General features: G+C 39.3%; 2 protein-coding genes across 2 annotated transcripts; both read left to right on the forward strand.

Moving 5' to 3' along the window:
• Nucleotides 1-8137: 8137 nt before the first annotated feature.
• On the forward strand, nt 8138-10449 carry LOC122007948 (silicon efflux transporter LSI2-like). The gene is made up of 4 exons (XM_042563486.1): nt 8138-8179; nt 8643-9639; nt 9716-9905; nt 9989-10449. Exons 2-4 carry the CDS (start codon nt 8683-8685, stop codon nt 10252-10254), a joined length of 1413 nt encoding a protein of 470 aa, XP_042419420.1. The 5' UTR covers nt 8138-8179; nt 8643-8682; the 3' UTR covers nt 10255-10449.
• Nucleotides 10450-11335: 886 nt separating this feature from the next.
• Nucleotides 11336-12735, forward strand: LOC122007949 (cyclin-P4-1-like). The gene is made up of 2 exons (XM_042563487.1): nt 11336-11753; nt 12349-12735. The coding sequence occupies exons 1-2, from the start codon at nt 11425-11427 to the stop codon at nt 12626-12628; spliced, it is 609 nt and encodes a 202-aa protein (XP_042419421.1). The 5' UTR covers nt 11336-11424; the 3' UTR covers nt 12629-12735.
• Nucleotides 12736-15674: the final 2939 nt, after the last annotated feature.

The raw sequence follows: 15674 nt of genomic DNA on the forward strand, positions 1-15674 counted from the left end.
GAGGGGCATCATCATCAGAACTACTTTGAGATGAGTGGTCAGATAAATGAGAGTCAGAACTAGAGAATGGATCCCCACTAGCCGCTGAGTTTACAAGATTTTGTAGAGATGGAGCATGACCTAAAATACCATCCCTCCTTGTACTTTCAATATATCCTGATGAAGCAATCTATGGGGATTCTAGTATATTACTAGGTGATATTAGATATGTGCCTTGATTATATGAAGGAGGATCTGAGGTACCAACTGCAAACGAAAAAAGAAATTGATCAAAAGTAACATGTCCAGAAATATATATCTATCCGATCAAAGTATAGAGGCAACGGTACCTATGATGCAAATTACTATAACCAAGGAAAATACATTATACAGAGCGAGTTTAACTTGTGTTTTGAGTAATGTCGTAGCCAAGGATAACATCCGCAACTAAAGATACAGAAGAAAGAGTAATCTGGAGGATGATTATAAAATAGGACACTTATTTTGAAGTAGTGGAGTGGGTAAACAATTGATAAGGTAGATTGTGATTTGAACGGCGTCATTCCAAAATTTAAGTAGAACTGAAGCATGATTAAGAAGAGCTAATGAAGTTTCAACCACATGATGACGTTTTCTCTCAACAGATTCATTTTGTTCATGAGTGTGAGGATAAGATACTCGATGGAGGATGTCAGAGAAAGTAAGATGAAGATGAACCCTTGATACTCTCTCTACCCCAATCAAAATTAAGAGAAAGTATTTTACGATCAAAATAACGTTCGACATGCTTTTGAAAACGATAAAAAAACATCAAAGAGATCAGATTTTTTTTTTATAGGAAAAATCCAAGTGAACTTACTAAAGTTATCAATAAAAATAACATAATAAAAAAATTCTGATTAGAAAGAATAGGAGCAGGACCCATATATCAGAATAAATAATTTTTAAAGGAAAGCTAAAGTTGTGGGTTGCGGATACAAAAAGTAGTTTATGATATTTTGCTTTCATACAAACTTCACATATGAGATGATGATGCTAAAAAAGTTGGTAATCAAAACGATTAATAATGTTCTGAATAAGACGTAGGACGGATAACTAAGATGTGCATGACAATAAAATTTGTCCGTGCGTTCTCCAACAAAGGTTTTGAGAAAGGTGGGTTGAATATGATAAAATTCGTTTTTAGTATCCCCTTGGAGTAAAATAGTTCTTGTCGCGGGATCTTTCATAAGACAATGATGAATATGAAATTAAAAAAAATAGATTATTATCAAAATCAAATTGACATACGGAGAGTAAATTTTTAGTGATAGAAGGAACATGAAGAGTGTTGTGCATGCGAAAAGTACGATCACATGAATGAAAGGATGATATGAGCAATTTATAAACCTAAGTCATTACCTATTTGTACCATGTCAGATTCATGATAAAATAACTTCTGTAAGAATATCATATTCCGATATAATATAATGAGTCAATCCAAAATCCGGATGTTATCATGGAGTTTCGTGGATTGATGGTGTTACAGTAGAAGGGATAGAGAGTGCAAATGCTCCAGAATAAAATGATTAAGTATTATATTGTCAAAATGAAAGAGGGGCCAATTTGATCACCCACTTATAGAGGTTGAAGTAGCCTGCTCCAGAGTCGATTGCTGCCGACACGCCATCAATTGGAATTTCAGCTTCGAATTTACTGAGGAGGATGCGCAGCTACATTTGACGCGCCGCCTCTACCGTCCTTAGTCTTTGCGGGGTTGCTTGTGAATAAGAGCCGAAAGAATAATGTACCTCTTGTGCTGGAGATCTCGTAGTTAGAGATAATTTAACGAGTAAAAATCTTGAAGCTAGCTATAATTATTTTCTTATAATTCACTTTCCTATTCCAGTGACAGTGGACTGTTGACTTTTTCTTTAAAAGTCGTCCACAATGGGCTATAAGGGGGGGGGGGGGGGGGGAGATTTTTTTCTGGAGGGTCTATAATGTCACGGTGATTGCATCATAGTCGCGATCTAATTATAGTTGATTATGATTTTTTTTTATATTCATCTTTTCATTCAGATTGTAATTTAGATCGGATAACTAGTCGGAGGCGGCCGACAGTGGACGAATGGTAGGGTTGTCAGGCGCCGAGCAAGATGACCTCTAGTCGACTTTCAACCGTTCATCCCAACCCAAATTATAACCTAAATTGAAAGATGAATCAGAAAAGGATCACAATCGAATTACGATGATAATCCGGCCATAATTATATTATGACTCATCGCCTGATCTATAAAAAAATAAATGCACAGAGGATCCCTCCTCCTCGATCTTTAGACTTATGCAGGACGGCCTTTGGATGATTTCGCTGCTTCATCCTCGTCATGGTCAATTCCTGTCGGACTACAAACTCTGCGAACGGCTTCGACCTAAGTGTCAACGCTATGGTCTGTGAGTTCAGTTGTCTCTTCTAGAACACAGAACTCGTCTGCCGGCAGGATCCTCCCTGGCGTTTGGGCTGGATCACTTAAAATTAATTAATAGCTGGAAAAAGCTGTTTCTAATAAATTTATCATAACATTTTGATGAGTAAATCTATTGGAAGATTTTAAAGGGGTAATAAATTTGCCAGGGACTTAGATTTCTCTATCCTCTTCAATGATTTACTCTGATTTCTGCATTTCCTTCCCATGTTCACTTTGCCAGATTCTTATCGTGTTACTTTCAACAGAGGAAATGATATCCAGAAACAATCCCTTAGAAACTATGAGACTGTTTTAGAAAGTAGCAAACCATGATGAGGAAAATGAATTTAGACAAAAACCTAATGGATTATTCATAATGAATTATTGGAATCAATTAATTGGAACAAAGATCATTTCTTTAATAATATTCGATACCCTATATTTATTTCTTCCGGTTTAGTTCTTATATATATCTATTTAGGCATTTGATTAGGATAGTTTAATTATTAGTTTTGATATTAGTTTAGCTGATCATTTCTTGGCTTTATATCTATCTAGTGAGAGAATAATTTATTATTTTGTTCAATGGTAACAAAATCTAACAGTTTTTGTTTTTTATTTTGTGCAGTTGATCACTTATTAAGAGCTTCAAGTATTTGATTGAAATGATATATAATTGATTACACTTCTAAAAAAATTAAAATATTTATGATATTATGAATCGAATAATGAATTATTTAATAAAAATGATATATATTTATTCTAATATGTTTTAATCAATGATGATTTTTTAAGTCGAATGGTTACTTAAATATACAATGAATTAAATTATAGCACTATTTCAATATACAAAAATTACAGTCAATTTCCTTTTCTCTTATAAGAAAATATTAATTTATTAAGACAAGCCATAACGCCTTAATAGAAGCTAAAACTTTTGGAGAGTTAAATTTGTTTACCTTTAGAAATTTTTAACAAGAGAAGCCATAAGCCATAATGCCTTGATTGATTACTCTTTATTTATTTCTATCATGTGCTAGAGATAAAAAATAATTATTTCTACAAAGATAAGTCAACTATTATTTTTTTTGAGACAAAGACATTTATCGTCTAAATAAATTTTAAATATTATCATCAAGTGAAAAGATAAAAAACCTAATTCGTAAGATAACTTTATTAGCAAGTTATATTACAATTAGGCAAATTCAAATATATTTTAAAAATAAATTTAACATAAAAAATAATTTTTAGAGGTATAAAATAATCTATCTTAAAAGAGCATTCTTATTCCTTGATGACATACATGGCACTACCGGTGTTTGCATCTGCCAAAAAATTGGAAAAAACAAAGAGTAAAATCAATCGAAGAAAACTCAAAAGAACAGATAAAAAAGAAAGAAAAGACAAGATATTTGATAACAAGTGGATTAGGTCAAAATCTTTTATCTTTTCTTTGGTGTAGTGTAAGCTGAGGGTGCACACACAAACATAATTTCGAGTTTCCAAACCAGGTGACAAATCTATTCAAAGTGGACACTAGGAACTCCACTAATTCAAGTTTTACTCCTAAAAAACAATAGAAAAGATAAAAAAAAAAAAAGTGGACCTTTAATTCTATTTGCCTCGTGCCAATGTGTGTGTATATATATATATATATATATATCTTAATAATTGTCAAAAAGAAGAAAAGATGACCAATCTACCATTAAAAAAGAGCCAAAAAGTTAATAAAAAAATTAATTTATAGGCTCCAACTGAGCAAAGTACAAATAATGTGGGAGTCTAACTTGATGCTCAAAAGTGCATACCATACAGCCCATAAGAGTCATTAATTTAAACCTAAGTTTATTTTTACTGGTTTGATAAAATTAATAAAGATTTCTGATTAATTTATAAATTTACTAGTTTAATCAAACCAATGAATCTATTATAATTAAGTTTAATAAAATAAACTTCCTATGTTTTTTATTTGTTTTGATTATCTAATAAGGAAAAATGGAAGCACTTTAAGAATATATAAAATTAAGAATACTCGAATTAAAATCTATTTGGCATTTTAGAAATCCAAATGTAGTTCAACTAAAGAATTATGTCTTGTGAGTTATCAATCTAGGGTCTATAAGGGTAGATGTCAATTTAAGTAACTAGAGAAGACACTTTTTTCTTTTGGGGTTGTGTGATTTAGCCAAACATATTGATTAGATTGATAAAGGTAAATTTATTGGACAAATACATAGATATAAGAAAATCCAATAGATGAGAGAAATTAAGTTAAATTGGTAAAAAAAAAAAAACTAATCAAATGAGACAATTATTAAACAACTAGTTATATCATCCTTTTGTTACAATAAAAAAAATAAATAAAATAATATAATTCTTAATCCATTTCATTTTCATTTTTATTACTATGTCATTTTAATCAAACACAGTGCAAAGGTCAAACATCCCTAGCTAAATGTAATTTGTTGCTCTATTGTACAAACTCAATGATTTAACTAGTACAAGTGCTTCACTAATGCTTCTACTTTTTAGAAAATGATCATGTAAGAAATAATTCATCAACTAAAGTACAGAATCTAATCGAGCAATCAATTGTATCTCTATCCATTTTTTCAATCATTAATGTTTGAAAAAAACCAATCAGCTACAGTGCACTGATTCATTTTTGTTAGTGTTATGGTGACTCTTGCTTTGTTATCCTTAACTAGGCTTAAAATGTCCCTAGTAGTTTGTTTGTTATCGCTGCAACTTGTTTGTATGTTCTTTAGGAATATATAGATTAACTGTAAAGGTACTTTTTGATTCTTTAGCAGCAGGTGTTTTCAGTATCTTGATTATAATGTAAGAACTTTGCTTGTTCCACTAGCCAATTCAGTTTTACTTTCTTGTTTCTGATGTCAGGTTTTAATACTATTTAGTGAGTTCGAGCAAAAATATATAAAAAAGATTCACGTTGATTTAGCAACAGTGGGAAACCAAAAATAAGGCCCTATACAATTCAATTTTTCGACTTTCTTTAAAAAAGAAAATTTTGGTAAATCTTTACAAGCAAATTACCTTTGATGAGAAATGGAAGACTAAACGGTTTGGCTCACGCTTTAAACCAGGAGAAGACATGAAGCAAAGAAGAAGCATAAACAGGTTCCTAAAAGTGCAGTTAACTGCAAACTCATACATAATGATACGATGCATAATAGAGGGATCGGATAATTAATGTGGGCAGAAGTCAAGCCCATGTAGAGGTCAGAAGTCAAGCCCACGTGGCGGTCAGAAGTCAAGCACACGTGGCGGTCAGAAGTCAAGCCAACAGGGCGGTCAGAAGTCAAGCCCACGTGGAGGTCAGAAGTCCAACGTACGTGGTGGTCAAAAGTCAAGATTACAGAGCGGTCAGGGTTGAGCCTAGGTGACATTCAAGGGTTAGACCTATATGACACATGGCGAGTAGAAACTCGGAAGGTAGGGCGTACAGGTCAGGATAGACGGACTAAGGCTTACAGGTCAGGACTTACAGGATACAGGTCAGGATTTACAGGATAAAACAGACAGAACAGGATACACGGACCAGGACGTACATTCAGGGTAAGCGGACTAAGGTTTACAAGTCAGGATTTACAGAACGAGACACACAGACCAGGACGTACCGTTCAGGGTAAGCAGACTAAGGTTTACAAGTCAAGACTTACAGGATACAGGTTAGGACTTATAAGATAAGACATGCAGAACAGGAGATACGGATCAAGACGTACAGGTCAGGATAGGTGGACTAATGATTACAGGTCAGGACTTATAGGATAAGACAGGCAGAACAGGATACACAGACCAGGACGTACAGGTCAGGATAGGCGGACTAATGATTACAGGTCAGGATTTACAGGACGATATATGTAGAGTCTGACATACGGACCAGGACGTACAGTTCAAGGTAAACAGACTAAGGTTTACAGGTCGGGATTTACAGGGCAAGACATGCAGAACAGGGTATGTGGGTTAGGACGTACGATTCAGGACTTGCAGGATAAAATACGGAGCAGGGTCGTGTATACGGGATGAGACTTAAGGAACGACAAGTGAATACCTCAATTGGCAGGGCGGTAAACGCAGGTCTGGATTTACTGGGATTTACCGAATGGCAAAGGCAGGGCTGGACATACAAATCTAGATTTACGGGGTGACAAATACAAGCCAGGGAATGCGCCAGGGAATGCAGGTCTGTGCCCACAGGTCAAGAGTTGTAGGTACGAGGACCCAGTCCAGGGTTAACGGACCGGGGCGGGCACACACTATACGACAATCAAGCCAGGAAATCGTAACAACCTGTCAGAGAATAATTACTGCCTGTCAAGGAATATGCTAACGGTCTATGGCTCATTGCCCATCGATCCCTCCTCAGACCTATAGGAAGATGTCATGTGTCATTCACCGCCAGACAAATCCTGACACCAAACATTCCCTGACACTCTTCAGACTCCAGAAGTACCCACTGCCATATAAAAAGGAAGGATTTCCCCCTTATGGAGGTACGCTTACTCATTTTTTCACATTCGTCTTTTACTTTTCGTCCTTTCACTGTGCTTCTAGGGGAAAAGTACCTGACTTGAGCGTCGGAGGGCCTGATCCGGGGACTTTTTCCCTAGTTCTTGCTCTCTAACGTGAGGACGGCTTGTCCGAGTGTGTACAGAACCCTCGCCTCATCGTCCCAGTCATCACCCCCCGTCATTCATCCAGGGGAACCTTTCTAGTAGATACCAAATCAACCAGACGTCTCCACGACTTTCTGTCAACATCAAGGACAGCAGAGCCAGTCTCTATCCGACTCAGCTTCCAAACGGGATCACATAACTAGATATAGAGACCCTTCATAATCCTCAAAAATGAGGGTTACTTTAATCTCAACTAACTATCATCTATCATGCATTTCGAATGGATTGTTGGCCTCACTTCGTCGGATTTTCAAACATCACTGCTCAATTACTTTTTTTTTAACTAGTTTAGCCTTCATTGCCATCTAGGTTTTGGTTAATTAGTTTAGGTTTGACTCTTTGGTGACCACCCTTATGATCACTTGGAAGAATTCTAATTCAATCACTCTTTTAAGGTCTAGTGATCATGAAATAGTAATCATAAATTTACATGGGTCATTATGCTAATATAGAATCAATTCCCAAAACAAAGAATAAACCTTCTTCAGGTAATACCATTAGATTGGATTGCCTTTCGAACAAGATGGAGGGATTAAAAGATCTGATCTGTGATCTGTGATTTACTTTGTTGCATGACTTATGCAGCTGAAAATAGACAGGAATGACTGATATGCAAATTTTGGTCAAAAGCAAGATCATTCCAAACCTCAATGAAAACTTGTTGCTTCATTGGTGATGCCATTTCCTTTCATTCATCCATTAGGATTGCTTCACTCATGCCCACTAGCCGAAGAGTGGAAGTCATAACAAAGATCCAAGAACAATTTCCTTTGTTGTCTTTCGATAGTTTAGCTAACCTAACCTATAGTACAATCTATGGTGTTATTGGCATTAAATGAAAAAGGCTAAGTAAATAATCTTTTACTACTCTACCTTTTTCTCTTTGCACCAATTTATCTTCTAAGCTTTGCATTTGAGTAGTATTAAGCTATTGCAATGTGAAATCCACCCACTAATGCACTTAATTTAATCTGAAACCCTGGAGCACACTCTATAAATTGCTGTTTCCATGCTTTAGCTTGTGCCAACCTTAACATTCTCAACTCTCCACAGGTACAAGTTCTTTGTCAACTAAAGAATTCCATTCTTTGATTAGTCTATGAGATCAACCGTCATGGATGGTTTCTCAGTCGCAACGTGCAAAGTGATCACAAAATTTGCAAGCTGAACTCACAATCTTCTTCTTGCTTAAATCCTGCTTGTTTGCTTCTTGTTATTTTTAATTATGGACTTTTACACTATTTTTTTTCTTCATTTAATACTCTAAGAAACATGTTGCTCTAATCTCGATATGTTTCTAGATGTTCAGTTACGATAGCTTTTAGTGTTTTATGTTCCAATCAAGTTAGAATAGTGATAGAACAAAAAGGAGGCTTTGGTACTTGAAGATTGAACAGGAATTTCAAGTTTCAGATTTCAAATTTTTTTTTTAAAAAAAAAATACAATCTTTGTCGAAGCATAGATTTTTCTTGCCAAGATCTAAGTGTTGATGTGTTTTTGGGACGTTTGTTGCAGTTTATATTGAAAGATACTCAAAATTACTAGGAGCTTAACCATGGCGCTAGCTTCCATTCCACAACTGGTCTTGGGGTCGATTGCCTTCACCACGTTCTGGATGCTGGCAGTGTTCCCCGCCGTCCCCTTCCTGCCCGTCGGCCGCACTGCTGGGTCTCTGCTCGGCGCCATGCTCATGGTCGTCTTCCAAGTCATCGATCCCGAGCAAGCGTACGCCGCCATCGACCTCCCCATTCTAGGCCTCCTCTTCGGCACCATGGTCGTTAGCATCTACCTGGAGCGCGCGCAGATGTTCAAGTACTTAGCCCGGCTGCTGTCGTGGCGGAGTCAGGGCGGGCGCGACCTGCTCTGCCGCGTCTGCCTCGTTTCCGCCCTCGCCAGCGCGCTCTTCACCAACGACACCACCTGCATTGTGCTCACTGACTTCGTCCTCAAGCTCGCCAAGCAGCACGGCCTTCCCGCCAAGCCCTTCCTCTTGGCGCTCGCATCCAGCGCCAACATCGGCTCCAGCGCCACCCCCATCGGCAACCCGCAGAACCTGGTCATCGCCGTCGAGAGCAAAATCTCGTTCACCAAGTTCTTCCTCGGAGTGCTTCCCGCCATGCTCGTCGGCGTCGTGATCAACGTGGCAATTCTTCTCCTCATGTTCTGGAACCAGTTGGGGAGTAAAAAACAGGGAGCCGAGTTGGATGCAATCTCCGAGAACGAAGTGGACGGGCACACCTTCTTGCCGGCGAGGATGTCGCACCCTGATCCATCAGAGGGGAATGCCTCCGACAACGATGACGTCGAGAAGAACGTATCTAAGAAGGGTTGCTACCAAGTTCAGAAGTTTGTGCCAAAGAAGGAAGCGTTCTTGAAGACCTCTGTTTATGTTGTGAGTTTAGGGATGCTGGTCGCTCTGCTGGTGGGGCTTAATATGTCATGGTCTGCCATTTCTGCTGCTTTGATACTGGTCGCCATCGACTTCAAGGACGCCGGACCCTGTCTCGATAAGGTAATCACCCTGTTTCTTAACCCCCAAGATCATAAAGAGAAGCTGATTAACAATTTCTGTGTTCTATCTCCTTCAGGTTTCATATTCGCTGTTGGTGTTCTTCTGCGGGATGTTCATCACTGTCGATGGATTCAACAGGACCGGAATTCCTAGTGCATTTTGGAACTTCATGGAACCTTATTCGCGAATTAATCATGTGAGCGGCACGGCAGTGCTCTCCATCGTCATACTGCTGCTCTCCAATTTGGCATCCAACGTACCAACTGGTGGGTTCATGATTCATCACACACACGCACACATATCCGTTTGTTGGTTTCTTGAAATAATGGACACGTCAACTTGCATGCAGTATTGTTGCTGGGAGTTCAGGTGGCGAAGTCGGCGGCGGCAGTGTCGCCCAAGTACGAGACGAGGGCGTGGCTGGTGCTGGCGTACGTGAGCACCGTCGCCGGCAACCTGTCGCTGCTGGGATCGGCAGCGAATCTAATAGTATGCGAGCAAGCGCGGCGGTCGGAGCTCCACAAGTTCAATCTCTCCTTCTGGGCTCACATTGTGTTTGGGCTTCCGTCGACGCTCATCGTCACCGCCGCCGGGCTTCCGTTGATCAGAGGTTGACCGGCCAACTATGCACGAATTGATCCGGACGATAAGTGTGTATCCAGATGATTGGCAATCTATGGACTTTCTGCTCCAGTTGATTGGCAATCTATGGACTTTCATTATATAAAGTTAAACACTGATGTACAGAGTATTTCTCTCCCTATAACTGCATGCATGATCGTTTGTCTGCAGTACTTAGTAACTTCATCATATGCCTTTAGGAGCTCAAAGTCATTTCAATGGAAGTAATTTTGCTTCTGTTCAAACTTTTGCTCGAAGTCAAGGCCGAGCCGAGGAAGATGAATCATGAAAGCACTCGTGACGAGTGCTATTTCCCGACTTAGAGAAGAAACAGAGTAGTGGGAGAGTTCGGTTCGCAGAAATATAAAAGAAGGATAACGTAGTTGTTACTATATCTATATTTTGACTTTGAACCAACTAGACAGTGATGGAAGAGTTTGATTCGCGGAATCAAAAAGAAGGATAACATAATTATTCTTAAGGAATATAATAGATAAGTATGAAATAAATAAATATTTTTTATTTGCTTTACAAAGTATGGTAGACAAACAAATAAAGCCCCATTGTAGCTCAACTGCAAAAGGAAACTAAAAAAAAAACTACAAAATTCAATATCGTCTATAATGTAATTTAATAGCATTAATTCGATAGACTAATACTTTAAAATCTACATATAAAATCCATTTTAAAATTCAGTATACAGAGAGAATAATAATTCCTCTGCCGCCAGATGTCTACGCAGTGTGCGGCACCCATCTGTTTCTTAATGATGCTTATTTATGGCACTAGATAGCGATTGAATCTATCCGATGCGCCTGTAACCATGACTTCACGTTGCAACTTGTGTTTAAATCATGGGATCTAGTTGTGTTCCTCGAGCACAAAACTTGTCTTTTGTTTTTTTTTTCTATTAGTAGATATACAGTTGAAAATGCTGTGAAGGGTTTTGAACTTTTGATGAAGAGGTATAGATGCAGACTACTGGATGAATTTGGTAAAATAACAGTTACCATGAGCGATCTGTACATAGATTGGTTAACTTGACCCCATCTGGCAAGTCTTTGTATAAATATATGATTGGATGCGTCCACGTCTCCAATCTGTCCAACCACCACACCACCTCTGGAAAAGAGCAAGGGGCAGGGGGGAGCGAGATCCTCCGCCATGGCAGAGGAGCAGCCTGTTGCAGTCCCGGCCGTCGTCTCCGTCCTCTCGACCATCCTCCAGCGGCAGGCGGAGCGCAACGACGCGGCCTCCAGCGGCTGCCGAGCGCCGTCGGCCTTCCACGGCGTCCGGAAGCCGTCCATCTCAGTGCACCGCTACCTGGAGCGCATCTTCCGCTACGCCTGCTGCAGCCCCTCCTGCTACGTCGTCGCCTACATCTACCTCGACCGCTTCGCCGGCAGCCACCCCGCCGTGACCCTCGACTCCTTCAACGTCCACCGCTTCCTCATCACCAGCGTCCTCACCGCCGTCAAGTTTATGGACGACATGTACGTTTCTTAATTATATTTATCAATGCTGCAATCGATCGAATTCGAAGCTCGCAATTGCATTGCTTAGTGCTTCTTAATTTCCTTTACTCTGTTCTTAAATTTGCGATCCCATAAATTGCCACCTCTCTCTCTCTCTCTCTCTCTCTCTCTCTACACATGCCAACTAAGAATGAGTTGGGCGTGCCGTCAAAAAGGATTCTGGCAGCATGTGGTTAATAAAACAAAAGAAGAAGAAGAAAAGAAAGAAAGGGAAAAAAAAAACCTTTGGTTTAATTCTGTATGTTCGACAGGTTGATTGTGAAGAGAATGAGGGTTGAGACAAATAATTGGAACCATTCGTCAGAACGCCCTTTTCATATATATCGGATATTGACAATGAGTTGGAAGATAGTGGCTTCCTTTAGATGGTATCTTCAAAGAACCAATTATCAAATCACATCACATCAAGTATAATACAGTACTTGCAAGTAGCCAAGAGTACTGTTGTATGAATTGGCTATCTATCTCCAAGACTCCAACAATTAACTCAAGAACACGATAAAGATTTCTAATTGCTTAAACACTAGCTAATTTTAGTCCATTATACGTGCAGATACTACAACAACGCATACTATGCTAAAGTTGGGGGGATCAGCCTAATGGAGATGAACTACTTGGAAGTAGATTTCTTGTTCGGCATAGGCTTTGAGTTGAATGTTACTCCTGTCACCTTCAGCTACTACTGTTCTATTCTTCAGAGGGAAATGTGCAGGGAATCACTTCCTTCTCCTCTTCCTCCTGCTCCTGCTCCTGCTGCTCCTGCATCGAGGTTGCTCTGTTGCTTGGCTGAGGAAGAATCCAGCAGTTGCCAGCAGAAGCAGCTTGCTGTTTGATTGCTGTTGTATAGATCAGCCTCTTGATTAGCTCTATGAGTAGTGTACCACTCTCTTTTCGCATGTGAACTATGACTCAAAACCTTTCTATCTGCCATTTCTGATCACTTTGTTGGGCTGTGCATACTGTTTGATTCCTTGGCTTATTATCAACTGCAATTCATTCAAAATTTTCTTGATACATTTATGATCGGCATGACTTGTGAATCCACAATAGTGCCATTTTTTTAGGCACACAGGTTGCTAGTGGAGTAGAATTCTAGCATGATCAGGGCACCCAAGTGGTGCATGGTGGCCTTGGGAAGCCATTGGTGTGATATGGTTATTATATAGGAGCATGCATGAGGTGGGCCTTGTGCCCCACAAAGTTATAGTGAAGATGCAGTAATGATGGAAGCTAGAGACATTTAATTTTTTGAACATGGCTTTGGATAGGCATTCAGTTTGCACTCCCTAAAATTAATATCAAGTATACAAGCTGGCCATTTGAAGGCCATGTGAGCCTCCCCTAAACACGCAATCCTCACATGACCTTATCTGGCTTGGCCTACCATTGTTTGCAGTGGTAAACCAGGCAGATGAACCGGAAAAAGGGGGGAAAAAACTTTTAAGTTATACGTGTATATTTATTTTTTTATTGAGTTGGCGTCAGATGACTGATTTGATTTTACTAAAATTTTTTTTTTTATCATAACAATAAATCGAGAAGTATTTACCATTAATGGCTTATTAGTTCAATATTATTAGATTAACCATCTATTAAAATTGTAATTGTTAGAAATGTAAATGTAATAAATTAAAGAGGTCGAGACGAAAAGACTTTATTATGTTAGTGCAGGAAGCATCAGACGATCGAAACTAAGTTTTGATTATGACAAAGGGTGTAAAATTAAGGTTACTTGTTATCTAACTAGTGTGATGGAACTTGTAGGAAAATCCTAAGTATTCTTAGATAAAAGTCCTAGTGGATTTTAGGCAGGTGAAAAATCCTAGGGGGAGAGGTCCTAGGGGGAGGTAACCCTAAGCTCTAGGGGGTGGTAACCCTAAGCGGAAAGTCTTGGTGGATCTAGCACTTTGGGGGAAATCCTAGAGTCGGGGACTCTAGGTGAAAATCCTGGTGGTCGCAGATTAGGTGGAAGTATGGACGGGTCGTGGAACGGACCTTCAGCATGAAGACCTGAAGTCTCGGACGCTGAGCAAACGTCCAGACGGTCGTGGAGGACTGATCTGGCAAAAGGTAAACTCTCCTGAGAGGAATAGGTGAGGACGTGTTCCCCGAAAAAGGAACAGTAGGTGTCGGTCCGACCTAGAGTTTCGGCGAAACTCAAAGTCAGGATCAGACAGTCAAAGGCTGTCAAATTCATATTTTACATATATTTTATACTGCCTAGACTAACTTATTTTGTAGAAAACAAAAAGCTGGAAAAAGTCTGCCCGAGTGCCCGGAAGGGGTCCGAGCGCCCGGACTAGGGTCATCTCGGGCAGGTGGGGGGCGCCTGGACTCGGTCCAGGCACCAAGACCCGAAAAATCATCTAAAAGCTTATGTGGAGTGCGTCGATTGGCCGAAACACGTGGTCCAGGTACCCAGAGGGGTTCCAGGTGCTCAGAGGGGTTCCAGGCGCCCAAAGCAGCATATATAAGCAACATTCGACCAGGAGTTTGACAACAACATTCAGAACGAAATTCTGCTCTTATATGCTACTCAGAAAATGCCTCCTCGACGCCTATTCCTGCTCCGACGACCGAGAATAAGAAACTTCAAATCTGTGGTTGTCGGTATTTTTATTTTACAGCTGTCATAATATTGTAACTCCATACTTGTACTTATTCGGAACTGATAGTGAATTGCCCAACGAAGCGATCAATGATCGCGGGCCTTAGAGTAGGAGTCGTCACATACTCTGAACCAAGTAAAAGAAACGTGTTAGCGGTTGCTTTGTTTTCTTTCTTTATTTCCGCTATGTTTTTATTCAAACGTTTCTAAACGAACGTAAAAGTCACAAGCGTTATTCACCCCTCCCCCCTCTAGCACAACAATCCTACAATTAGGATTAGAGTAAGCCGTTATGAATTGGTGAAACCACCAATTAAGCAAGGGGTTCCTTTTTGAAAAAGAAAATTGTATATAATTTGTGTTTCATTTTTTCCCTCTAAATTTTAAAAAAATATATTTTCATTTTTTCACCATTAGTTAGTATTAGTGAAATATCGCATTTAACAAAATTTTTCATAATATTTTATTATTATTTTTTTACTCAAAATTCATGAAATATCATTATTTTATTATTCTCCAGCGCTACTAATTCAAAACCAAGTCTTGGGGCATTTGTCAAATTTTTTTTGTCTATACAAGATTTTTCTAAATGGCCCACCAAGAAGGCTATAGCACTGCTCGTGCACCTCTATTCTCCGGCGAATACTTCAACTACTAGAAAAGTTGAATGGAGTACCACCTTAAGACATAAGTCGAAATGTGGATAATCATCCAGACGGGATTCACATATCCCACCGAAGATGGAGTCTTCGTCCCGTATAACAAATGGGATGCACCAACTAGAAAGAAGATCGAGGCTGACGCCAAAGCAACATGCACTCTCCAATGCGGCCTGACAAAAGAAGAGTTGAACCAAATCGGCCCGTTCTCAAGCGCAAAGGAGTTGTGAGAAAAGTTGATCGAGTTGCACAAGGGAACCTCTGACACGAAGGTAAGCAAACAAGATTTTATATTAAATAAATTATATAATATAAAAATACAGAAAGGTGAATCGGCAAGCCAACTTCACGCACGGATTCAAGACCCGCTCAACGGCCCCCACGTAATCAATCAGAAGGTGGAAAACCATGATGTTATCATGTATGCACTCAACACCTTTCCGATGAATACTTTGTGGACATCCATGATAGATACTTACAAAGTATCCAAGGACCTTTCCTTAATAAACTTAGACGAATTATTTTTCGAATTCGAGCTTCACGAACAAACTAATGCTACTCGGGTCGAGAAAGGTATTGCTTTGATTACAGGAACAAGCAGAATGCGGGAAC

This window comes from Zingiber officinale, chromosome 8A (assembly GCF_018446385.1).
Source record: "Zingiber officinale cultivar Zhangliang chromosome 8A, Zo_v1.1, whole genome shotgun sequence".
Classification (NCBI taxonomy): Eukaryota; Viridiplantae; Streptophyta; class Magnoliopsida; order Zingiberales; family Zingiberaceae; genus Zingiber; species Zingiber officinale.